This window comes from Mesoplodon densirostris, chromosome 11 (genome assembly GCF_025265405.1).
Source record: "Mesoplodon densirostris isolate mMesDen1 chromosome 11, mMesDen1 primary haplotype, whole genome shotgun sequence".
NCBI classification, from domain to species: domain Eukaryota; kingdom Metazoa; phylum Chordata; class Mammalia; order Artiodactyla; family Ziphiidae; genus Mesoplodon; species Mesoplodon densirostris.
In genome coordinates this window covers 49550976-49575526 of record NC_082671.1, presented here as the reverse complement: position 1 = coordinate 49575526, position 24551 = coordinate 49550976, and the positions used below count along the sequence as shown (strand labels likewise).

General features: G+C 54.8%; 1 protein-coding gene across 6 annotated transcripts; it reads left to right on the top strand.

Annotated features, from left to right (window-relative positions):
- Window positions 1–279: 279 nt before the first annotated feature.
- Window positions 280–21821, top strand: ASIC1 (acid sensing ion channel subunit 1). 6 transcript variants are annotated; one of them, XM_060112585.1, is made up of 13 exons: window positions 280–641; window positions 1225–1420; window positions 3257–3259; window positions 17946–18030; window positions 18179–18334; window positions 18970–19097; window positions 19393–19543; window positions 19921–19977; window positions 20444–20597; window positions 20999–21090; window positions 21288–21367; window positions 21456–21560; window positions 21717–21821. In XM_060112585.1, the coding sequence occupies exons 1-13, from the start codon at window positions 280–282 to the stop codon at window positions 21819–21821; spliced, it is 1674 nt and encodes a 557-aa protein (XP_059968568.1). The 6 variants fall into 6 exon arrangements, with proteins under 6 accessions (XP_059968568.1, XP_059968569.1, XP_059968566.1 ...); XM_060112586.1 differs by lacking the exons at window positions 3257–3259; window positions 17946–18030 and having other exon boundaries at window positions 18184–18334; XM_060112583.1 differs by lacking the exons at window positions 3257–3259; window positions 17946–18030 and having other exon boundaries at window positions 18184–18334; window positions 20999–21234.
- Window positions 21822–24551: the final 2730 nt, after the last annotated feature.

Sequence of the window (24551 nt, the reverse complement as noted above, 5' to 3'; positions counted from 1 at the left end):
CCTCTCACCCTCGGGTGACTGCATCTGGGGTCTCCCCTGGCCTGGGAGTCTTCCCTGGGAGAGCATTCTCTTGGCCTACGCTGACGCCCAAAGCCCTGCATTTGGAGGGACCCTCTTCTGAGAGTGTGTCCCTCAGCCAGCCACCTCTGGTCTTGCACACCAGAGACAGTGACCTCTGGAGATGGGGATGGACACATCTGGAGGGATGCTGTGTGTACTCTCATCCCAGGACCATGACAGACTCCCCCACCCCCTTCCCCCAGGATCCCCTCGGCCAGGATGGAACTGAAGGCTGAAGAGGAGGAGGTGGGTGGCGTCCAGCCGGTGAGCATCCAGGCCTTCGCCAGCAGCTCCACGTTGCACGGCCTGGCCCACATCTTCTCCTACGAGCGGCTGTCTCTGAAGCGGGCGCTCTGGGCCCTCTGCTTCCTGGGCTCACTGGCTGTGCTGCTGTGTGTGTGCACCGAGCGCGTGCAGTACTACTTCCACTATCACCACGTCACCAAGCTCGACGAGGTGGCTGCCTCCCAGCTCACCTTCCCTGCTGTCACGCTGTGCAACCTCAACGAGTTCCGCTTTAGCCAAGTCTCCAAGAACGACCTGTACCACGCTGGGGAGCTGCTGGCTCTGCTCAACAACAGGTGGGAGGTTCCCACCCATCCCGGCCGCCAGACCCCCTGTCAGGGTACTTCCTCTCTAAGCCACCATACAGCCCATACCACCCTGCCCTCCAGACCCCCAAACCTGCCACTCACAGCAAAGAGATCGGGGTACTGCCAAGCACTCAATTAGGGGCACCCAATCTCTGATCACAGCTGTGAGACATGGCCACATTCCCTGGAGTGATCTTTGCCCACCCTCCCACCACTATGTCTCGATATTCTCCTCCCTTGTGGGATCCGGGCATACCATCTTTAAAGGGTAGAAACTATGGTATAAAAGCCATAGTTCCTGCCCTGATCTCTCTGCCCATCCATGCTTACCCATGTGCTCAGATGCCCAGCCCCTGGGCAGCCACTGCCATCCTCTGCCTTCTCAGACCCCACGGGGCAGATCCTCTAGACACGCCCAGCTCTCCTTTCATGCCTCTGTCCAGGGCTGGATGCTGCCCTCCCCCCAAGGTTGGACATGGGACACCGGAGGCCAGATGGAGGCAGGAACCGAAGGTCCTGCCTGCCGATCCATGCACTGCTCACACCCCACCCCCACCCCACCCTGCTCCAGGTATGAGATACCAGACACACAGATGGCAGATGAAAAGCAGCTGGAGATACTGCAGGACAAGGCCAACTTCCGCAGCTTCAAGCCCAAGCCCTTCAACATGCGCGAGTTCTACGACCGTGCGGGGCACGACATTCGAGACATGCTGCTCTCCTGCCACTTCCGGGGGGAGGTCTGCAACGCTGAGGACTTTAAGGTGGTGAGTGAGCCCCCTGGCTGGTGTGGGGAATGAGTCAGCCAGCCCCCAGAGGAGGAGGAGACTAGGAGCGGGCGGGCCTCTGGGGAGGAAGTTGTGTGTCTCTAGGGTTTGCTTCTGGCAGGGGAGGTACTTTGTTCAGCTCAGGGACGAATTTGCTCTTTGTGAGGGCCTCGGCTTCAGCCTTGTGTCCATGATGGCAGGAAAGAGAGCCTATAGTGTGCTCGCACACACACACACACACACACACACACACACACACACACACACACACACACACACACACACACACACACACAGCCTGGCAGGTCCCCTGACTGGGCCACAGGTGTCAGAGCTGGGGGTGGTGATGGGTAAGCTGCAGCCTTGTTACTCAAAATGAGGTCCGAGGACCATCATCTGGGACCATGAAAGAAATGTAGGACTTTGCCACCCCACTTCCCAGACCTACTGAATCAGAACCTGCAGTTTAACAAAATCCTCAAGTAGTTTGAATTAAAGTCTGAGAAGCACCATGAAACATGGGAAGTAAGGGAAGTTTTTTCTTAAAAAACTGGACAGGTAATTCTCTCTGTGCCACCCGTCCCCTACCCCAGCCATTTTACACACACACACACACACACACACACACACACACACACACACACTGTCTGATTGGGTTCCCCCCTTGCCAACCCACAGAGTCAGGGTCTGAGGAAGAAGAGATGACTTGGGGTACACAGTCATGGCTGAATTGGAGACTGCTTCTTAAAATGGAGGTGCCCCACAGATACTCATACTCTCCACACACAGGTGGGGCTGCCTCAAAGCCAGCACCCCAGGGAGGGTTAAGGGAACTGACTGGCATCTCATGTGCCAGGTGATCATGGGCAAGTCATACAGGTTCCTGGGGAGTTAGAAACAGGCAGGGACTGTGGAAAGGGGCCAGAGGACCTGGAGCCATGTATGCAAAAGTATACCAAATGTGAGGGTGATGCTTGGAACTCTTCCAAATGCTTTCTAGACTGTCCTTCAATCCCCTGGATGAAGAGTCATATTATCTCTATTTAACAAGCTGAGACACAGAGGTAGAATGAGTTGCCCGAGCTCACAGAGCTGGTTAGTGACAGACTCAGCATTAGAACTCATGTCTCATTCAGTCCCAACGCAGTGTGCTCTTTGTGTTAATATTGCTGACCCTGGAGTCGTCGTGTCCACTTCCAGTTCTGGCAATTGCTCTTGAAAACCCCGGCTCCCCTAGGACCCTTTTTCTGTCCATGCCTGCCCCCAGTTCTCCACTCTCAGATCCTCCCCTTTTCTCCCACACTTGCTTACTGCCTCCCTAGCATTATGGGAGCATGAACTGCATTTGTTTGTGTAGAAAGGTTGGAACCACAGTTATGCTTGTTTTCTCCTGCTGAAGTTACACACGACTTCCCAATCTCTTTAAGCCTTTATCTGAGACCAGTGTCATGGGCCTCTGTCAATACTGCTGGACAAAGTTTACATGACCACAGTCCTTGCTGAGCCAAGCTCATAGGGAGCTTAGCATGATGCAAGAACCATTTCCTTCCCACTTTTCCTTCCTCAAAACAGGAGAGTGCTGGATTCCCCAGGGCCCAAGACCAAAGGGCTCCCAGGCTCACCAACTATATTCCCAAGGGTAGTAGAACTGTAATTGACGGTGGAAGTGAAAGCCAGAGCCCTCCTCCTCTGCAACATACCCCACACACAAGCAGAAGGAACCATCAAGAAAGACAGAGAAAACGCATTAGATTGAATGGTTTGTAGTGTTTGGATGAGGAAGGGAATTGCTTGGCTCGACCTGGAAGGTGCTAAGGAACAAAGTGGAGTTCGTAGAAAGTATACAGTTGAGGTTCCATCTGTCCCTCACGTCCAGAAAGATTCCAAGTGGTGATGCTAAGATATGTTTAGTTCATGGAAATGGAGACCCTGAAATGTGATTGGTCCGTGTTGTCTGAGGGGACAACCCTCCACAGTCAGATGGAGATATGATTGGTTCACAAAGTTCTGGAGCAGTGTGAGTTCTTTCTCTTGCTGGGGGAGAAATACATGGCTAGGATCCCACAGGCCCAACACTGGCACTTCTTGGTTCTGGGTTGTCAGGGACCAGGTTTTTGCTGTCTCTGAGCCCATGTCAAAGGCCTGACCCTGAATGTAGCTGGACCCAAACCTCTCAGACCTTCCTTCTGCCCTCTCAGGTTGACCTCAACAGCCCCTTTCTACTCTGCCCATAAGAGATGTCCCTACACAGATGGGAGTCTCACTGTGAGTCCATGTCTGACATCTCCCTGGTGGAGAAGAAGAACGCTGGCACTCTCCTCCAGCTCCCTGGTCCTAAGGGGCACAGATACCCCTTGCCTGGTGCTCCACCTTCTCCCTCCTCTCCCTGGTCCCATAGCTAACATCTGCCTCTCCATCCTTGCTGGTCTCTGCTAGGACACGAGGCGTGTGTCTAGCCCCTGGACAGATGAGGCACTGACAGAAAACATCTCTCTCTCAGGTCAGAGCTTAGGGGAGACCATCTTGGCATCTTCTGCTGCCTTGAGAGCAGAGGTTCTCAACTGGGGGTCCGAGTCCAGCTCAAAGTGTTTGCAAAATAGAGCGTGCACAGGCACATGTGGACTCTTTTGTGGGTGATGCGATGATGGTCGCATCATCCAACGATAGGAACCTTGCTCCTGGAGGACAGTGCAGGTAGCATAGGAAGGGCATCCTCTGGTCCCTTAGACACCTCAGCTCCCATGGTGGGGGTCAGCAGCGACACGCATTTCCCCCAGATGTGCTTCTGAATCCAGCTGAACCTCAGGGGATGAATGTGGTCCAAGAGGTGTTTGGCCAGGTCCATCCGCCAGCTGTGGCTGAGTCAGCTTGGGAGAGTGGGGGGAACCTGGGCTAAATCTGGGAGAAACTGGTTTGAAAACCCTTTGGGACTGAAGAGGCAGAGGGCAATGGGGAGGGTGTCCCCCTAGTAGCCCAACTGGGTAGGCCTCAGTAGCTCTCTCCTGAGCTACCAAAAGAGCTACCAAAGACCCACCCACAGGCCCCCTCTTCCCTCCTCTTTTCCTTCTCGGTGGGGTGCTTGGTTGCCAGGGCAACAGGGTCTGAGGCTCCACTCTCCCACCCCACTTTGAGGCCAGCCAGGCCAAGGCAGGAGAGGGGTTCCATGGAGGGGGCCCGGGGGTGCAGCTGTCTGCCGAAGCCTGGGTAGGGGTGGGGTGCTGGGGGGGTGAGCACAGTCGCAGCTGGTGCCAGCCTCCAGCTGCACCTTATGTGTCCCTGGCAGTGGGAGCTCCGATGTGGCTAGAATGCTGAACAGCACCAAGGGGAGGGGGCTGGCAGATGGTGGCCTAGTCTGCCCTATGCCACCCCCCCTCTTCCAGCTGAGTCCCAGAGCCTTTGCCTGGGGGAGAGAAGTGGGAATTCATTTCTGAACCCTGGAAGGGAGGGAAGGGGAGGGAAGAGAATGGAAATCCTGGGGGTGGGTATGCAGTGGGGATAGTATTCTCTTGGGAGAGGGTGGAATTGGGGGACGAGGGATAGGAGGACAAGAGTCCAGGGGACCCTGGAGTGGGGGCAATCTCCCAGAGGAGAGGTGGGCAAAGAAATCCCCCCAAGGTTCTGGAGGTAGACAGGAATCTTCTGGAGCACCTAAGGAGGTGAGATGCTGATATAAAAGAAGGGTGATCCTGAGACCCAGAAGTTGGAGGGAGAGGTCATCTTAAACAAGAAGAGCCAGGGATGGCAGGTCCCAGGGAGAGCCAGGACTAGCCATGGGAGCTTCCTTATCCCCAGGGCCGGCTCTGCCGCTTCACGGACACCCCTCATCACACCACCCCACAGCAGCTCAGACCTGGAATCCCTGGGGAGGGCCCGACCTCACTACCTGGGTCTGTTCCCTCCAGCTAGGCAGGGAGTGGAGAGGCTGCTGAAGGGAAGGGCTGCCCACACTGCTACACACAGAGAAGAAAGGAGGGTTGGGGGCTACCCCACCCAGAAGCCCGGTGGTCTTTGTTGTGGGGTTGTGGTGGGGTGTGGACGGGGGAGCATGCAGGGAGTGCAGAGGGATAGCAGAGGCTGGAGTGGAGAGGTTAGCTTGGGAGGAGGGGTACCCTGCCCAGCCGCTCTTGGGTACCTCCTCGAGCCTTACCCTTCCCTTCTCTCCCTCCCTCCCTCCCTCCGAAGTGCCTGAGGTTGGAAGGAGGAGACTGGAGTAGAGCCAGTTGCCAGAATCCAGGGGACCCTGCGTTGGGGTCTCTTTCTCACACACACACACACACCCCTCCCTCAGGTGACTCAGTTTCCTCTCTCACCTCCTCCCGCTCCTCCCCAATCCCTTGCCATTTCTGACTCTGCCCCTCTCCCAGACTGCTGTCAGCTAAGAGGCTACTCTCAGTTAACTGACCTCCGGCTGTTGGCTAAAGTAATAGGGAGTTGCTGTAAGTAAGCGGCTCTGGGGGCGGAGCCGGAAGTGGAGGGTGGGGAGGAGCAGTTCTTCGAAGCCTCGGGCTTTCTCCTGCCACAGCCTGCGGAGAACTCCGTGGTAGGGCCGCCACTGCACCTGGTGTGCATCCAGGAAGCAGACGGGGTTCCTGCACAGAGGTCTGAACGTTTCTGCTGTGGGTGGAGCTGGATTGGGAGCATGCTTCAACTTTGTGGAAGGCAGTTTCAATTCCTGGGGGATGGTGAGGGAGACTGGAATAGTAGGCACGAGGGGCTGGGGGTGGGAGTGTCGAGCTCCGCTTGATTCCTTCCCGTCACCGACGGAGCCCCTTGGAAGTGCCAAGCCTCGCGCTGGGCACCAGGGGGCGGCGGTGAACAGGCGGAGCCTGTCCCTGCCCTCAGGGAGCTTCGAGCCACGTGCAGTTCTCCCGGGAGGCTCAGAGTGCAGGGTGGTACTAAGGGAAGCCAAAGGGCTTCGGAGCAGAGAATCACGTGCCAGGGATGAGAGGACCCTCCACATCTAGGTGGGGTCCTTCTAATCTCCCCAGCCCAGCTCAGCTATTCAGAAACGCCAGTTCTGGGAATTCCCTGGCCGTCCAGTGGTTAGGACGCCACGCTCTCACTGCCGAGGACCCGGGTTCAATCCCTGGATGGGGAACTAAGATCCCACAAGCCTTGCGGCGCAGCCTAAAAGAAAGAAAGAGAGAAACTTCAGTTCTACAGAATGTGTGGTGTCTCCCCCAGCCCAGCCTCTCCCAGCTGATGACCAGTCTAGTTCTCTCCAGCAAGGGTCATGGTTTTTGGTCAGGTTCCCGAGGCACAAGCCTTCCCTTACTGTATGTCTGTACCCTGTATGTCTGTACCCTCTGGCTGAGAACCTTCTGGTCAAAACTCTGGCGTGGGGATTCTGGGAGGCAAAGCAGGGAAGGAGACAGCTCGAAAGAGAATGGAGCCTGGTTTGGGTGGAGGATGCGTCTGGGACTCCTGGGTTCTATTTTGGGCAGAGTTTCATCTGGCTCCATTTCTCAGCTTCTAGGCTCAATTTCCTGTGAGCAAAGGGGGTTGTAAATGGATTTTTAAATTATTCTTTGCCGAGGGGCAGCCTCTCCTTCAGCCTCTGGGCCACTCTGGCTAAGCCCCCCCGCTGGCCCATGTGTAGAATGGGTGTGCAGTACCGTTTCCTGGACACATGCATCAGACATCTTCCTCGTGGAAAATTTTAAAACAAACATGAAACGGCTGTGTAGTCACCTTGAGGGAAAGTTCCCTTAAGAAGCTCTAAGGACAGAGACTCTCACTCCAGGCTCTCTAAGGCCACTCCTGAGGGAGAGGGAGGGCAAGTTGTGATTTTTCTGAGCTCCTATGAATTCTTGGAAAGAAAACCCTTTCCCACTCCTCTCGTCTGCACCCCCTCCATGTGGTTGACAGTCCTGGAGGCCTGGGAGGTTGGGCTGTGTAGCTGAGTATCGAGTGTCTCTGATTGGTGGGTCGGCTCTTCGTGCCTGGCTGGGAACGTCCCTCGGGGAGAGACTGCTGCAGTGGCCTTGACCATGGAGAGCAGCCAACTCAGGCTTCCTCACCACACACTGCACGTGTGCCCCAGGTGTGCAAGCACACGTGCCCCTCCCCGTGCATGTCTGAGAGTGGGAGAATGCGGACGTGGACTAGGGTGTGACGTGGACAGGGATGGGTGTGCACAGGGGCACACACAGCTCTCTTCATGTGTCTGCAGGAGAGAGCTCATGTGCCCACGAACCTCTGGCCCCATGCAGAGCACATACCCGCCAAATTAATCTTCTCTTTCTCTCAGGCTTTGCAGTTTACAAATTCCCTTTACTTTAGCTCCTGTGATCCTCATAATTCTGGGAGGCAGGAAGATATTAATACCTTCATTTGAAAGATGAGGAAACTGAGGCTCAGAGGTGTTACATGACTTGCCTGAGGCCACACAACCAGTAAATGACAGAGTGGGTGCCTTGACCTCAGATCTTCTAAGCCCGGGTTCTTCGTGCGTGACTGTAGGAGCAGGGATGTGTGGTGGAGGAGGGTGCCCGGCTCCCCAGCTGCCCATGCTCTGTAAAGAGGTGGTATGATGAGGCAGGAAGGGGAAAAAAAAGGATGCAAAAGAGAAGAACCCCAGCCTCAGTTTGAGTACACCATCTTGTAACTTCTCTGCCTCTTCAGTGCACCATTTAGCCAAGTCCCCACCTTAGATGGACCCACCACTGGCTTCCTCAGCCACACTCTACCAGAGGAAGCCACACGGCTTTGGAATCACATTGTGTTTATGATCAACATGCCAGTGCTGCCCTGGCAATCCCACTGTGTTTTCCCGTCAACTTGCTCTCCCCACTGATGACTGTAAATTTTTCTACGCCTCTCAAACCACCACCCTTCCTAGCCCTCCTCTCACCCTCAGCAGATGACCTCACCTCCCACTTTACAGAGAAGATAGAAGTCTCAGACAAGATCTCCCCGCTCCTCTGGGTACCTGCCCCCAGAGGGGAACATCCATCTTCTCTAGGCTGAAATCTCAACCTATTCTTACCATCTGATCTCCTTCTATCTTTATGGGAATTTTACCTTAAAGATTCTGCCTCTCCCTCCTTTGTAGTAGGTCTCTCCCTCTCCAGTGGAACCTTCTGATTGACACTGAAACATGCTTAAGATTCTCCCATCTTAAAATGTATAGCTATAGGGGGACTTCCCTGGTGGCGCAGCAGTTAAGAACCCATCTGCCCTGCCGGCCTGGACCAACTGCGCGGAGGCACTTGGCCATGTGGAAATGCCTGATTTTGTTCCCTGCACGCAGAGGAGACACAGCTATTGAAATCTTACTGGGTAAATTCCCAGGTCCTGTGAAGTTCATAGATAAGAATCAGCCCAAGTCCACTTTAAGGGATTTACCATGACATTGAGAAGAAAAGACCGGGCTTCTAAAAAAAAGAACCCGCCTGCCAATGCAGGGGACACAGGTTCGAGCCCTGCTTCAGGAAGATCCCACATGCCATGGAGCAACTAAGCCCGCGCACCACAACTACTGAGCCTGTGCTCTAGAGCCTGCGAGCCACAACTACTGAGCACCACAAATACTGAAGCCCACGCGCCTAGAGCCCGTGCTCCGCAACAAGAGAAGCCACCGCAATGAGAAGCCCGTGCACCACAATGAAGAGTAGCCCCCGCTCGCCGCAACTAGAGAAAGCCCGCGCACAGCAATGAAGACCCAACGCAGCCAAAGATAAATAAAAATTTTTTTAAATGTATAGCTATAATGACAGCTAATATTTATTTACTTACTATGTACCAGGCTTTAGGTTAAGATAAAACCCAATAAACAAACGTCTCTCAACTCCACAGCCCCCTCCAGTTCCCACAGTACCTGTTTCTTTTCACAGACAAAATTCTTAAAATTGATGTATAGATTCCACTGTCTCCATTTTTTTCTCATCTCCATCTCACTCTCTAATCCACTCGGGCTGCCTTCCTCCCCCGGCCCCAGCACTCCACCAAAATGGTTCTCGCTAAGGCCGCTAGTGACCTCCATATTTCCAAAACCCACAACCATTTTTTATCCTTGATGTCTCAAAATCATTCAAAATGGTTGACCACCACCTCTGTTTTGCACTATTCTCTTTCCTAACAACGGTACTCTCCTGATTTTCCTCCTTTGTCTAGCCACTCCTGCCTCTGTACCAGTTCATGCTCTTCCACTTGGCCATTAAATGTTGGCACTGCTCAAGTCTCAATCCCAAGCTTTCCTCTTCTCTTAAATTGTGTGGCTATGATTTAATGGAACAGCTTGATGAATTTTTCATTAGTATATTTTTACATTGGTGTATCTTACAATGTAATATTTTACATATTACATCAGTATGTATTTATACTGGTATAAAATTGTAAAACATTTCTAGTGTCCTGGAAAGTTCCTTCAGGCCCTTTCCTAGTCAACACTACCCCACAAGAATTAATCACATTCAGGCTTCTGTCAGTAGAGATAAGTTTCACCGGTTCCTGAACTTCCTAGACTATATGTATCCTCCATGCAGTGTATACATGTCTGTGTCTGTCTTTTTTTGCTCATGACTATGTCTGTAAGATTCAGGCTTGTTTTATATAGCAGTAGTTAATGCTTTTTCAATGCTGTGTAGTATTGCCTTATGTAAGTAGAGCACAATTTGTTTATCCATTCTACTCTTTTTTTTTTTTTTTTTTTTTTTTTTTTTGCGGTACGCGGGCCTCTCACTCTTGTGGCCTCTCCCGTTGTGGAGCACAGGCTCCGGATGCGCAGGCTCAGCGGCCATGGCTCACGGGCCCAGCCGCTCCGCAGCATGTGGGATCTTCCGTGACCGGGGCACGAACCTGTGTCCCCTGCATCGGCACACGGACTCTCAACCACTGCGCCACCAGGGAAGCCCCATTCTACTCTTGCTAGACATTTGGGTTGTTACTAGTTTGGGGCTATTATAAATAAATCTACTGTGAACATCCCTGTTCATGTCTTTGGGTTGCCATATGCACTCATTTCTCTTGGGTATATAACTAGGAGCTGTGGTTAAGTCATAGGTTAGGATTTCGTTTAGCTTGGGTGGATACTGCCATATCAGGCCATTTTTCTTTCTATCTTTTCTAAAAAAACTTTATATTCTATTCCTGAGCAGTCTCATCTTCACTCGTGATTTCAATTACCATCTACACACCGACAACTGCCAAATGTCTGTCTCAGCCCGGCTCTCTCCTCTTAGCATCAGTTCAGTGGCCAATTTCCCACTTAACATCTCCACTTGGATCTCCCCAAGTCTCTAAGAAACCAGCATGTGCCAAACCGAATTCATCATCTTAGCTCCCAAACTAGTCCTGTACTTGTGTTCCTGATCTAGTGAGCCATTCACCTACTTATGCAAACTAGAAGCCATTCCTGACACTCCATCTCCCTCGCCGCCCTTACCAGGTCTGCCAGTGTTGACTCCCAAACATCTCCACTCCATCCCCCTGTTCCAGGCCACCCCACTGCTCCATGTCTCACCTAGACTGCTGCAGTGGCTTCCTAACAGGACTTCTAGAATCCCTTGGGCTCCTCCAGAGTGGTCTCTTCAAAACACTGCTCTGATCACTTGAAATCCTTCCATGGGGAATGGGACCAGAATCTTTACCCAGCCTTCAAGGCCCTAAGGGCCTGCTCTCCGGCTATATCCTCCTCTTCTCAGATCTCTCCTCTCGGAGCCTTTGCACTGACTCTGTTCTCTGGAATACCGCCCGCCCCCCAACACATACACACACAGACCTTTACCTAATCACTGCTCCTTATTCTTTAGATTGCAATTCAAACATCACTTTCTCAGAGAAACCTTCCTCAGTTTCCAGTCTGGTTCAGATAGCCCTGTCATTCACCTCCATGGAACCATATTATTTTTTTCATAGTACTTATCATAGTTTGCAATTAAATATTTATTTTTGTGATTTTAAAACACTCTCCCCCATTAGATAATAAGCTCCACAAGGACCCAGTCCCTTATCTGTTCTCCACGTGTCCTCAGCACATGGATACTCAGGAAATATTTGATGGGTAAATGAAAGAATGGAGAAGAAGGAAGGGATGGATTTAGAGAGGGATGACCTACTTCCAGTCTCAAGCCTACTACTTGCTCTCCACGAGACTTGAACAGGTCATTGTGCCTCAGTTTCCTCATTTGTCAAATGGGGTGAAATTACTCAAACCTGCTTATTTTGCTGGGTTGTATACGAATCCCCTGAGGCATCAGTTGAAAAGCAGGAGACATTCCACAGATGTGAGGGGTGACCGGAGTTCAGAAAGAGATGTGGAGAAAGTCAGAAAGCACTGGGTGGCCACACACAGCTTAAGAGACGTACTGGGTAGGGGTCGCATCTTTGGATAGAGGGTTCAAAATTGTGTTGTTCTGCGGGCGTGTCTGCTTGGGTACTTCTCCTCTGTGTATGCTCTGGGGTCTGTGTGTGCTGCTTGATCCTTTCCTCACCTCCCCACTACTGTGAAAAATGTGGATTTGTCTACTAGATCGAGATGAGGAGGAGAGAATGTTAGAGGATGGAGGAGGGAGGAAGTGCAGTTGGTGTGTGTGTGTATGTGTGTCTTCATTGCCCACAGGAGGGCTGTGTGTCTGTGTGTAGTGCTGTGTAGGTGTGCAGTGTAGGTCTTTGTGTCCGTGTGGGGAAGAAGTGTCCAGCCACACCAGATTTGCTGTCCTCTGAAGTTGCTCCGTGTGTGCACACCCTACTCTCTGCTGAAGCACCCGGAGCTTCCCAGCCTTAGTTTCTTCCCTCTGGAAGTCCAATCTACTTCCTCTTCCAGAAAGGCTGCAAGAGGGGAACGATGCCCTCTAGTGGGTATGGGGATGCATGCTGCAGCTTTCTCAGCCCAAGCCTCAACCTAGGCTGGCCCACCTCCAACCCAAGTATGGAACTCACCTCTGAAACGCATCCTGGGGATGCACAAAGCCCTCCAAAAGCTGAGGTCCCGCAGGCAGGAAGAAAATGCACATGGGACAGGAAACAAAAGAAGAACCCACGAATTCATACAGGAGAAGCCTGAGGACAACAGCTGAAGGTGGGAGGTCTCTCCTCATCTCTGCAGTGATTTATCTCTGGTTCCTGTTTCTCCACGTGGCCCCAGGGTCCTGCTCTTTTTTTTTTTTTTTTTTTTGCTGCGCTTTCTCTAGTTGCGGTGAGCAGGGGCTACTCTTCGTTGAGGTGCGCGGGCTTCACATTGCAGTGGCTTCTCTTGTTGCAGAGCACGGGCTCTAGGTGCACAGGCTTCAGTAGTTGTGGTTCACGGGCTTAGTTGCTCCGCAGCATGTGGGATCTTCCCTGACCAGGGCTTGAACCTGTGTCCCCTGCATTGGCAGGCAGATTCTTAACCACTGCGCCACCAGGGAAGCCCCGGGTCCTGCTCTTTCATTCTCACAGTCCCTGTCCTTAAGGAGCTACTGATCACTACTCATGCTTGAAGGGACTTGAGCAGAACTGGACCCTTCAGTCTGTTCCCTGAGTGGGCACTAACTATGCCCTGTGGAGTCAGGGAAGGCTTCTCGGAGGAGGCAACCTGTGAGTGGGGTCTTGAAAAATGAGTAGAAATTCTCCAGGTGGAGTCCAGGGAAGGCATGGAACTGTGGATGAGCCTCGTGTGTCTGTGGAATGGGAGAAGGACATAGTGGCTGGATGCTGGACCCTGGACTAGGTAGGGTGGAGGGGTGGAGGGGTGGAGAGGTGAGGCTGGAGGGTGACTTGCCAAGGCCGTGTAGGTCCGGGGTGGCGGGGATTGAATTTTACCAAGAGGCACTGGGGAGTGAGAGAAGGTCTTTATGCGGAAGGGTGGTCGGAATTACATAGCATGGACTAAAGGTGGGGAGAAACTGCAGGGAGGCAGGGAGTTAGGGAGACCAGCTGGGAGGCGGTTGTTTAGGTAAAAGGGTGGGAGACCAGTCTGAGGGCAATGGCATAAGGATGGAGAGGGACCAGATCTCAAAGGCTGCTCTTCTTTCGGGGCCTCTATGTCCCTGGCAGCAAAGCTGAGGCCAGAGGTGGTCCCACATCAGCCAGTTCTGCTAGAACCTGGCACCCTGCCTGCCATCCCCAACACACTCCAGGCTCTCTGCGTGCAAACGGAGGAGGGAAGACATGTGGGAGCAGAGAGGGGGGAGGGAAAGGAGGGCAGGAGCCTGGGGCTGTGGGATGGTTAAGGAATGGAAAGGCCCAAGTAGACTTGTCCGACCCCCACTGGTCCTCTGGCTCTGTGGAGGAAGGGTTAATAGTTTCCCCTCCTTCCCTCCCCTCCTCTCCTCCCCTCAGGTCACCTTCTAGGCCCTGGAGACTTGGCTGGTGGCTCAAGTTCCTCAACCAGTGGCCCTGAGTAATCAGAGCACACAGAGGGGCCAGGGGCCTGGGGGCAGGGACTGATCAACTGGGAGCAAGAGGGGCCTCAGAGACTGAGGGGCTGGGGGTATCTGCGAGGCTGAGGGTTTGGGGTTCCCCAGGTTATTCCCAGCACTTTCCACCTGACCCAGGACCCTGTTCCAGTTCTGAGCTCAGTTTCTTCCACCCACCAGAAAAGAATTCCTCCACCTGCTCTCCTGAACTGTTAGGGGATGGGCAAGCTGGGAGGGGGAGCGGTGATCTGCCAGGAAGCTTTTCAGCTGCAAGAGACAGGGTCCCTCCCCCCGGTGCCAGGAACTGGCCGTAAGTGAGTCTGTGGTCAGTGAGAGACCTCTGCTAATGGAACCTGGGCTGCCCCCCAAGCCACAGAAGGGAGTGCAGCTCAGCGTGGTGGTGGTGGGGTGCTGACTGAAGTAGAGTGGGGGGGGCGGTCAGGGGAGGGAGGGGAGGATCAATGCCGTCAGGGATGGCTGGAGGGAAACCAGAGGTCAAGGGAGAGAGTAGGGGTTCGGGACAACCAGGGGTTCAGGAAGTAACTGAAAGTAAATTGTGGTCAGCCCAGTGATCAGAAGGGAACTGAGGACCAGAGGAATAATTAGAGGGGAACTGCAGTGTAAGGGTGTATGGGGAGAACTGGGGGGCTCCATAAAATAATTGGGGAGATTCCAAGTCAGGGGGAATTAGAGAAGAATGAGAGGTTAATTAGAGGTGCCGAGAGAGTGTGGGGCTCAGGTAACTCAGAAGAATGACTGGACCAGGTGGGAATGAGGGCAGAGGGCTCAGAATTGGGGTGGGAAGGCGAGGGGCAGGTGGACTGGAGGGTGAGAGGGAGCCTGAGTGTGTGTGTCTGGGGGGATGGGCAGAGACCTTGCTGGCCCACGTCACAGCAGTGAGAGCAGAGGACTCTGCTAGGTCCCACCTCCCCTGGAGCCCCCGGGCTTTTCCAGCGTTTCCACTCTGTCCTCGACCCTGTCTGTCCTGCTGGAGTTGGTGAGGGGGAAAGGGGCTCGGGCCCCGCTCCTCTCCATTGGCCTCCCTTTCCCACAGCCATCAATTATTCATCGGCTCAGACAGCCGCCTCCCCGACAGGGCAGGCTGGTCCTCCTCTCCTCTCTAAGCCCCTCCCCACCTCAGCCACACTGCCACAGAGGCCCTGGCAAGGGAGGACGGCCAGCCAGGCAGCAGAGACCTGGCAAGCGGACTGCCGGACCCTGCCTAGGATCACATCTCCTCCCCTGTTCTCCTGCCCACCTCCTGGTGCCAGGAAGCCCCTGGAGAAGATGCCCATCCAGATCTTCTGCTCTGTGTCATTCTCCTCTGGAGAGGAGACCCCAGGGCCCTTGGGAGATGTTTGGGGTCCCCACCAGCGGCAACAGCGGGACAACTCAGAATCAGAAGAGGAGGGAGAAGAGAAGGAAAAGGAGGCAGAGAGGAAGGGGGCCAGAGAGGGAGACTTACCGATGGACTTGATGGCCTTTGCCAACAGCTGCACCCTTCATGGAGCCAGCCACATCTTTGTGGAAGGGGGTCCAGGGCCACGGCAGGCCCTGTGGGCAACGGCCTTTATCCTGGCACTGGGTGCCTTCTTGTGCCAGGTCGGGGATCGAGTTGCCTATTACCTCAGCTATCCACATGTGACTCTGCTAGATGAAGTGGCCACGACGGAGCTGGCCTTCCCGGCGGTCACCCTCTGCAACACCAATGCCGTGCGGCTGTCCCAGCTCAGCTACCCCGACTTGCTCTACCTGGCCCCCATGCTGGGGCTGGATGAAAGCGATGACCCCGGGGTGCCCCTCGCCCCACCAGGGCCCGAGGCCTTCTCTGGGGAGCCCTTTAACCTGCACCGCTTCTACAATCGCTCCTGCCACCGGCTGGAGGACATGCTGCTCTATTGCTCCTACTGCGGGGGGCCCTGTGGCCCTCACAACTTCTCAGTGGTGAGTGGGTGCCCAACAGTGTCTGCCATGGCTCACCCTGACCGTCACCTCCTGGGGCTGGTAACCATCCTGCCTCCCCGCCACCTCACCTGGACCGCCCACCCTCTGTGAGAGAGGCCTGGCCAGAGCTTGCCTGGGAGCCCCGGGGTCTGCAGCTGGGCTCTATTTCCAGGGCTGTGTCAGTCCCTGTTAGACTCTTGAAACACATAGTTGGTAATTAGTTGCTGCCCTGAGGCCCCTGGTGTCTCCCTGAATATCCTCCAGCATGTCCAGCCCTTTCCCAGACCTCTCTGCAATCCAGCAGGGTCAGCACCTTAATCTATCACTGAGGTCAGCCTTTGATCTGGTGGTGGGTGCCTATGCTTGGCCTTAACAATGTTGACTATCACCCCTGGACTGGAGCTGGGGCAGGTGCCCCCTGGTCTCTGGAGGTGCAAGAGAAGGGTGCGGAAGGGAGGCAGAGGGCTGGGGATATCCCCCCTCCACCCCAGCATGCCTGTCAGCAGCATCCTCATGTGGTCTTCCTGTGCTCCTCCTACAGTGTGTGTGTGTGTGTGTGTGTGTGTGTGTGTGTGGTGAGGGAGAATAACAGGCCTCCTCTAAATCCTCCCTACTCCCCCTCCAGCTCTAAGTGGCCAGGGACCCTCTTCCCAGGGGAAGCCCTCACTAGGAGAGTCTAAGGCCTTCCCTGCTGAGGGGCCAAGCGGCACCCCATCCTTTCCCCAGTTCAGCTTCCAGTTCCGCCTGGCCCAACAGGTCCCCTTCTGTCCCCTACAAGTGCCAGATGCTAGGCCTTCCCTTCCCATACACCCATCTCTCAGTCCCCCACCTTTTCCCTAGTGCAGGGGCAGGTGGGTGTCATCATATCAGTGCATCTTGGACTGACTACAGACTGACAGGAACCTGGAGGTTTTGGCCACTGGGCCTCGGACAGGCCAGGAGGTCGAGGAACATGGACCAAGGAAGGGGTCAACCTGGCTTTCTCGGGATCTAAGGCTAGAGCAGGCACTTCTCAGGCAGCACCACCAGGTGGCAGCACAGCCCACCGGCCAGCAGCACAGCCCTCAGCCAGCTCAAGGTTGCAGCTCCCAGCTGGCCTCAGCCACCAGGAGTCACTCACATCCCCAGGCTATGGGGGGGGGGGGGGTTAGGCAGGGATGCGTGTCCAGCCTGGACCCTGTGGCTGAAAGCCACAAAGACTGGTAGTGGAGCTGGGGGATTAGGAGTTCTCTCTCTACCTCCTCTCTGGACTTCACCCACAAAATGGGGGATAGCACTGGTTTTCTTTCCCAGAGGGGGAAGGAGGAGGTTGTTCTCGGAAGGGGGAAGGGGGCAAAGACTCCACTGACTAGTAACCCCTACTGCCTCCCTGTTCCAGTCTAGCCTGACACCCCGCCTCTTTCTTTGGGCTGTGTCTGTATTCACCTCATGACTTGCTTGGGGGACTCTGTCACCATCTCTCAGTAGTTGAAGCACACTCACCCCATTTGTGGGAACCTGGAGGCATTCTGGGAAACTGTGGGGAAAGGGCCATAAAGAATAGGTTCACTTTTCTCTCTATGGCTATGTACTCAGGGCTGCAATAAGGGCTGCTCTGTGGCATGGAGTCAGGGGACTGCCCCCCCCCCCCCCAGAGCTGAGATCCCTTCTGCAGCCCTCATAGTTCTGCGCCAGCTTTGACGAACATGCCAGGTCCTGGATGTTCAGGTTCTGGTGATAAGGGAACAGTGATGGACATAAGGGGCTAATGGCAGAGGAAACTATAAAGCATCGCTTGGTCTTGGGGAGAGCAGGATTTCAGATGCCCGGGGTGAAATCCAGGAGAAGAGAAGAGAAGTCTTAGAAGGCCCTGGGCCTGAGGAGAGGGTCCCAAGGAGGGACCAGGCAGTGAGGGGCTCCAGATGATGGAGGTGTGTATGTTAGGGTCCCAGCGGGAAAAAGGTTAACACTTGGACAGTTTAGTCGAAAAGACTAACAGAGGGACTGTTTATAGAGTTGTGGGCAGAGTTAAGGAAACCAATGAGGGGGCCTGAGGCACCTAGAAATAGTGGGAGATTGTCATATTCAAGCTAAAGGAACACCAAGGGGCAGCAGTGCTATGCAGGGAGCCCCCTTGGCAGAATCTGTGGTCACGAAGGGTCCAAGCCACCTGAGAACACTTGCAGATAAATTCCCTGGTCTCTCCCTCCTTCTGTCCTCTGATCCCTTACTGATACCTCCCATTGGTCAAACCCAACCCGAAGCCCATCCAGGTGGCAAAGGAGCACAGGCAGTGCACCCCACAGGGATCAGCCTTCCAGGGCACACAGCAGGGAAAAGGAGGACAGAATGGGTGAGAAGGAGGACAAATGGAGAGTGGGCTGCTCAGGAGGGGTCATTCCTGAAGGGTGGAAACTCCACCAGTTGGAGGGTCTGGAGACAGTCCCTGGTGGGCAGAGGGTACTGGCAGGACCTTCAGGCTCTCCGCTCTTCTCCCACCAGGTCTTCACACGGTATGGAAAGTGCTACACATTCAACTCTGGCCGAGATGGGCGTCCCAGGCTGAAGACCATGAAGGGTGGGACGGGCAATGGGCTGGAGATCATGCTGGACATTCAGCAGGACGAGTACCTGCCCGTGTGGGGGGAGACTGGTATGTTGCCTCTCTCAGGGGGCCCCCCTCCCTGTGGCTCTGGGCCTCAGCCTCCGTTGGGGGGGCTCCTGGGCTCTACTGTGGGCCTGAGGCAGGGCGTGGGCTCTCCTTGCTTCCTCCCAGCATCTCGCCATCTCCACCTCCACTCTACCTGACTGCCACACTCACATTCCGCTGGCTCCCCCTTCCTGGCTCAGTTACTCTCCAAGGTAACCAGCCATCCCTTTCCATCCGTGGCCACCACTCACTCTATAAATAACTCCGTCTCTTCTTGGGCTGCCTGCCGTCTGTCTGGTCTCAGGGGCCTTGGGACAGAGAGACGTGGGGGAGAAGGGAGAAAAGGAGGGGGAGAGATGGAGAGCCTCTGAGACAGTGAGAAATAATTTGAAACAGCGAGATGCGTAACTGAAGCCAGGTAAGAAAAGAAGTATGTAGGATTCAGGGGTCATCAGGGTAGCATGGGACTGGTGAACCCAGAAGGAGGCTGGGGATGGGCCAGGGGCCCTTGGACTAACTACCCTCCCCCAGTCTCAGTGTATGTTGTGGTTATCTCAGGAGAGGTAGGATTCCCCCAGCTCTGAAGGAGGTTAGGGAGTAAGAAGCCCTCCCAACACACACCCCTCTCATTCCCCTAGATGAGACGTCCTTCGAAGCGGGCATCAAAGTGCAGATCCACAGTCAGGATGAACCTCCCTTCATCGACCAGCTGGGCTTTGGTGTAGCCCCAGGGTTCCAGACCTTTGTGGCCTGTCAAGAGCAGCGGGTGAGAGGGCCACAGGAGGCCGGTCCCAGGGTGGGTGGTTGGAGGCTCATGATGGAGGTGGAGTGGTGGGCAACCAAAAATGGGAGGGACGGGGAAGCTGGGGCCTGGGTAGCCATCTGACTAGTCAGAGCATGAATGATCTAATGAATGGGATGCTCCGTAAACTCGGAGACCCTCAGAGGCTGCACAGGGAGAGGGGGCAGGACTCCTGAGTTCTGCATCGTGTCAGACAAGTCCATCAAGGTGACTTGGGGAGAAGTCCCCACACCCCCCAGCTCCCCGGCTCTCCCAGCAGCTCATCTACCTGCCCCCGCCCTGGGGCACCTGCAAAGCTGTTACCATGGACTTGGATTTCTTCGACTCCTACAGCATTACCGCCTGCCGCATCGACTGTGAGACCCGCTACCTGGTGGAGAACTGTAACTGCCGCATGGTGCACATGCCAGGTCAGGCCCCAGAGTTCCAAACACGGTACTGGGCCCCTCAGCCTGCACTGCCCCTCACCAGCACCCCATGCATGTTAACCTCCTGTCAACATGCAAGCCAGACCAGCTGGCTTCTCTCCACCCCAGTTCCAGCCCCAGTCCATACCCATATGGCTCTTGCCTCTCTGACCTCAATTCCTGCCTGGACCCATGGGGATGGGTCAGAAGGGTCCAGGGGGTATGGACTTTGGGGTAGGTCACTTCCAGGACAGACTGGGGGCTGACTATTCCTACCCTCCCACCCTCTCCCAGCTTCCAGCTTTTAGGCCTCTGGTACCACCAGCGTCACAAGACCCCTTTAATCTCCATCCTGTACCACTGTCTTTTCTCCTCTCTAGGGGATGCCCCATACTGCACTCCAGAGCAGTACAAGGAGTGTGCAGATCCTGCCCTGGGTGAGCGCCCCTGTCCCAGGGAAGTCTGCGGGAGGGAAGGAGGAGCTGCCAGCCATATGCATAGGGGTTTCAGAGCAAGCTCCCAGAAGCTTCAAATCACTCCTGGATCAGGCTTCACCTGAACTCTCCTGTGTCTGACTTTAGCAAGGCTGGGAATAGCATCTCTAGAGGCCCCTGTGGAAAATGAACAGGGGTCATCTGGGAGGGGTGGCCTTCACCTGCTCTCATCAGCACCTCAGCTGGTTGACCCTGGAGGGCCCTGAGAGAATGAGATATAGGATTAAGAAATATCCATGGAGAGGCTGGGTGAGGATCAGCGCAGGTGGGCACAGGGCCGAAGTGAAGGACAAGTCAGAAAAAGAGAAGGGGGCTCGGGCCTCCTTTGGGCAGGGCCAGGATGTGCGTGTCGGGAAGGTGCTGGCAGAAGGGCATCACTCAACTGGCACCTCTCACCTGGCTGGCACAGACTTCCTGGTGGAGAAGGACCAGGAGTACTGTGTGTGTGAAATGCCCTGCAACTTGACTCGCTATGGCAAGGAGCTGTCCATGGTCAAGATCCCCAGCAAAGCATCAGCCAAGTACCTGGCCAAGAAGTTCAACAAGTCTGAGCAGTACATAGGGTAAGGGCTCTGACTGTGAAGGGTAATGGGCGGGCGGGCTCTGATGGGGGTTGGCAGACAGGAGGAAACTGAGATAACATGGGGAAGGCAACCAAAGAGTCTGAGGTGGGCGTGGAGGGAAGATCAAGCCAGAACAAGCAGGAGAAGCAGCCCTTTCTCTTTCCTCCTCTCTTCATCCTCATTGCTGTAACGGATCACCTCACAATTGCTGGTGCGTGGAGCGTCTTTTCAATTACACCATCGCATTTAATCCTCACTCTAAAAGGCAGGTATCCACATCAGCATCTTGTTTTATAGATATTGGAGACTGAGATTCAGAGAGGATAACTTGCGAAGGTCACCCAGCTAGTAAGGGACAGAGATGTGACTTGATCTGAGGTCCTCTCCCAACCCCTTTGCAGGGAGAACATCCTGGTGCTGGACATTTTCTTTGAAGTCCTCAACTATGAGACCATTGAGCAGAAGAAGGCCTATGAGATTGCAGGACTCCTGGGTGAGCTGCTGATGGCACCTGTCCCCTTCCCGTGCCATGGGCGTGGTGTGACACGCTACCACCCGAAGCAGGCTGCTCACCTCCGTCCTACAGGGCCTCCTCCCCTGCCAGCCCCAGGGGCCTTCCCCTGTCCCAGTGAGCTCTGCCGCTCCCGCTGTGTCCTGACCCCACTGATCTCCCTGTGGGCCCCCCTGCAGGTGACATTGGAGGCCAGATGGGTCTGTTCATCGGGGCCAGCATCCTCACTGTGCTGGAGCTCTTCGACTACGCCTACGAGGTAAGTGGGGGCGGGGCGCCTGCACGGGGCCACGGGAGGGGCGGGGTTCAAGCCCGCCCATCCGCCCACCTCCCCTCTTCCCTCCCAGGTGATAAAACACAAGCTGTGCAGACGTGGGAAGTGCCAGAAGGAGGCCAAACGGAGCAGCGCGGACAAGGGCGTGGCCCTCAGCCTGGATGACGTCAAAAGACACGTGAGGGAGCGAGAGAGGGGCGCCCTCCTGCCCCATCCCTTCCCCGACCACCCCAGGACCACCCCCTTGCCACCTTTTCTCCTTTGCCTCCCCCATGCCCCAGCGGCACCTGCGGCCCTTACGATAACCAGTGCCTGTCCTGTGCCGTTCCCCCAGAACCCGTGTGAGAGCCTCCGGGGCCATCCTGCCGGGATGACGTATGCTGCCAACATCCTACCTCACCATCCGGCCCGAGGCACTTTTGAGGACTTTACCTGCTGAGCCCCGCAGGCCGCTGTACCAAAGGCTAGATGGGGAGGGCTAGGAGAGCAAGGGGGCCCCCAGCTGCCCCACCCTGGGGACTCACTCCCCCCTCCAAGGCAGCCCCCCACTCCTGGGCAGTCCTTTCCTCTTGTCTGTGGTGAGGAAGGAGTCTTGACCGTAGAGTCCTCTCCCTGCCTCTATCCCATTCTTTTTTTTTTTTTTTTTTTTTTAACAAAACTAATCTAAAACAGAAACTAAAAAGAGAGAACTGGGCGAGTGACCTCAGGCTGCCCCTCTCTGCTCCATGCTGCCTCCCACAGCTCCCAGCCTGAATTCTGTCTGTCTGGCTGTCTGTCATCTGAGTGTCCACCTACATTTTGCTGCCACCAGTCACCAAAGCCCCCTCCCAGTGGGGGGTGGAGGGGATCCTCGGGGTCTGGAATTTGGCCCCAAACCAGAGAATGTACCTTGAAGGGGAGGGCTAGTAGGGGGGGCTTCCCCAGCCTTAAGAGACCCTCTCAGCCCAGTGACCGCCCCCAACCCCAAGTCTCCAGGCAGGAACCCGAGTCGTGTCTGTTCCCTCCCCACCACCTCACACAGTGTGAAGTCTCTAGGGAGGTAGGGGTGGGGAATCCCCTGAAGAAGTGGCACTGGGGACAAGATGTGGCCCTGGTGCTGTAGGCCACATCCTGATACCTACAAGTTCACCGCCACCCCAGAGCTGCTGGAGAGAAATCCCAAGAGGCGGCCCTCCTCTGCCATCCCATAAAAGATTCAGCTGGTTGGCTTCCAGCTCAGGGAGAGGGGCACTGGTGCCTAACCTCACTGGTCCCTCTCCCAGGGGCCCCTGCAGAGGGCCACATCCATAAATTTTCTTATGGAACTCTCCCAAGTCCTCTCCCGAAACGTCATTTGCTTCTCTCAACAACTTCACCTGCATTTTCTATTTCTATATGATACAGACTCTATATTGCTATATCTCTGTATATACTTTCCCCTGACTCTGTCTCTACTTCATCCCCTCTTGTCTCTAAGAACCACCCTCCCACCCCAAGTTCCCCTTCTGTGTTTCCACCCCCTCCCTGGTCTCTGAATGCCTTCGCCTGTATAAAGAGTTGGATTCTCCCCTGGTGTCTGTACTGTGTACACACATCCCTCTAAGAAGCACAAGGAGACGACACGCGCATTGTAACCTTCGCACTGTCTCGGTGGCGACATAAAGGAAGCTGTGAATTACAAGCTCTGCCTCTTTCTGGCCTCACCTTCTCTCCCCAACCTGGGTACCCTTTGCCCTCCCTGCAGCCGTAACATTCCCACCCCTGCTTCACCCGCCCCAATGTCCTTTGCCTAGCTGACTGTGGCCTCCCCATGGAAGGGGGTTGCTACAGAGAGAGCCCCTACCCATGGGATTGAGATCTGCAGAGACAGAGGGAGCTATGGGTTGATGACTTCTGCAGCTGAAGCAGCGGGGTGCTGACAGGCAGAGGCTGAGGTCTTCAGTCAGTGGCCTTTGCCTCCTTCTGGATGCCCAGGCCTCTTTGCTCACCTAATACCCAAGCCCCCCACTTACATTTTCTGGTAAGGTACAGTTTGGTAGTGGGAAGAAAGAGACAGGCCTAGAGGGGAAGCTGAAAGCTCTGCCGTTCTGTCCCTCCTTTCCTACCTTAAAGAGAAACCAGTGAGGTAGAGTACCTGCCGTGCCCCCTCCACCAGGCATTCCTCCCAGGCCAGAGCCCTGCCCTTTCACAGGCCTTCTCTGCCCAGCTGTCTCAGTCTCCAGCCCCAGAACAAGACCTGTGGCAGGTCACCTGTGCATTGGCCTGCAGTTGGAGAGTGAGGATATGGGATCTTTGGGAACTCTTGGCTCCTAGGAGTTCCTTAGAGATCAGACTTCTCCAGAGGGAAGCAGGAGCAAGGCCAAAGGGTGTGCTCCGGATGGAGAACAGCAGGCAGGGCTATGGGTGACGCATGCCTCTGGTCTAATAAACTGGGTTTTAACTATCTCCCCTTCAGTGTCATTCTTCTTTTATTTGAATAGTATTTAGACCTTCCCACTAAGTGCTTAGAGCTGAGCTTGGCTTGGGGCCAAACAATCAGGGCAGGAGTAAGGCGGCGGGAGCAGGGATACTCTGGTCTTCCTGGGATGGGACAGGCTGACCATCACACCAGGAATGGTTTGAACCACTGCGCAGGGAAAGAGGAAGAGGTCAAAGGCAACAAAGGTCCCAAAGAGAAGTCCTAGCACAAAGGATTCTTTGGAGAGGGGTCAGGGTCAAACTTCAAAATAAATTTAGGGCTTCCCTGGTGGCGCAGTGGTTGAGAGTCCGCCTGCCGATGCAGGGGACGCGGGTTCGTGCCCCGGTCCGGGAAGATCCCACATGCCGCGAAGCGGCTGGGCCCGTGAGCCATGGCCGCTGAGCCTGCGCGTCCGGAGCCTGTGCTCCGCAACGGGAAAGGCCACAACAGTGAGAGGCCCGCATACCGCCAAAAAAATAATAATAATAAATTTAAAATCTAGAAGCAGGTTAGGTTAAATGTCACGGGGAAAGTTGGGTTTAAGTTCGAACGTGAGGTAGTTATTGAGGCATTTTATCTATGGAATGAGCCCCGGACTATCAACCAGAAAATCTGGATTCTATGTTTCGACTTCTACTGCTAACTTGTTGGTTGACTTTGCCAAGTTATTTACTCTCTGAGTTCACCTCTCCTGTTTGTAAAATGGAGTAAACAGTGCGCACTCCTCTTCAG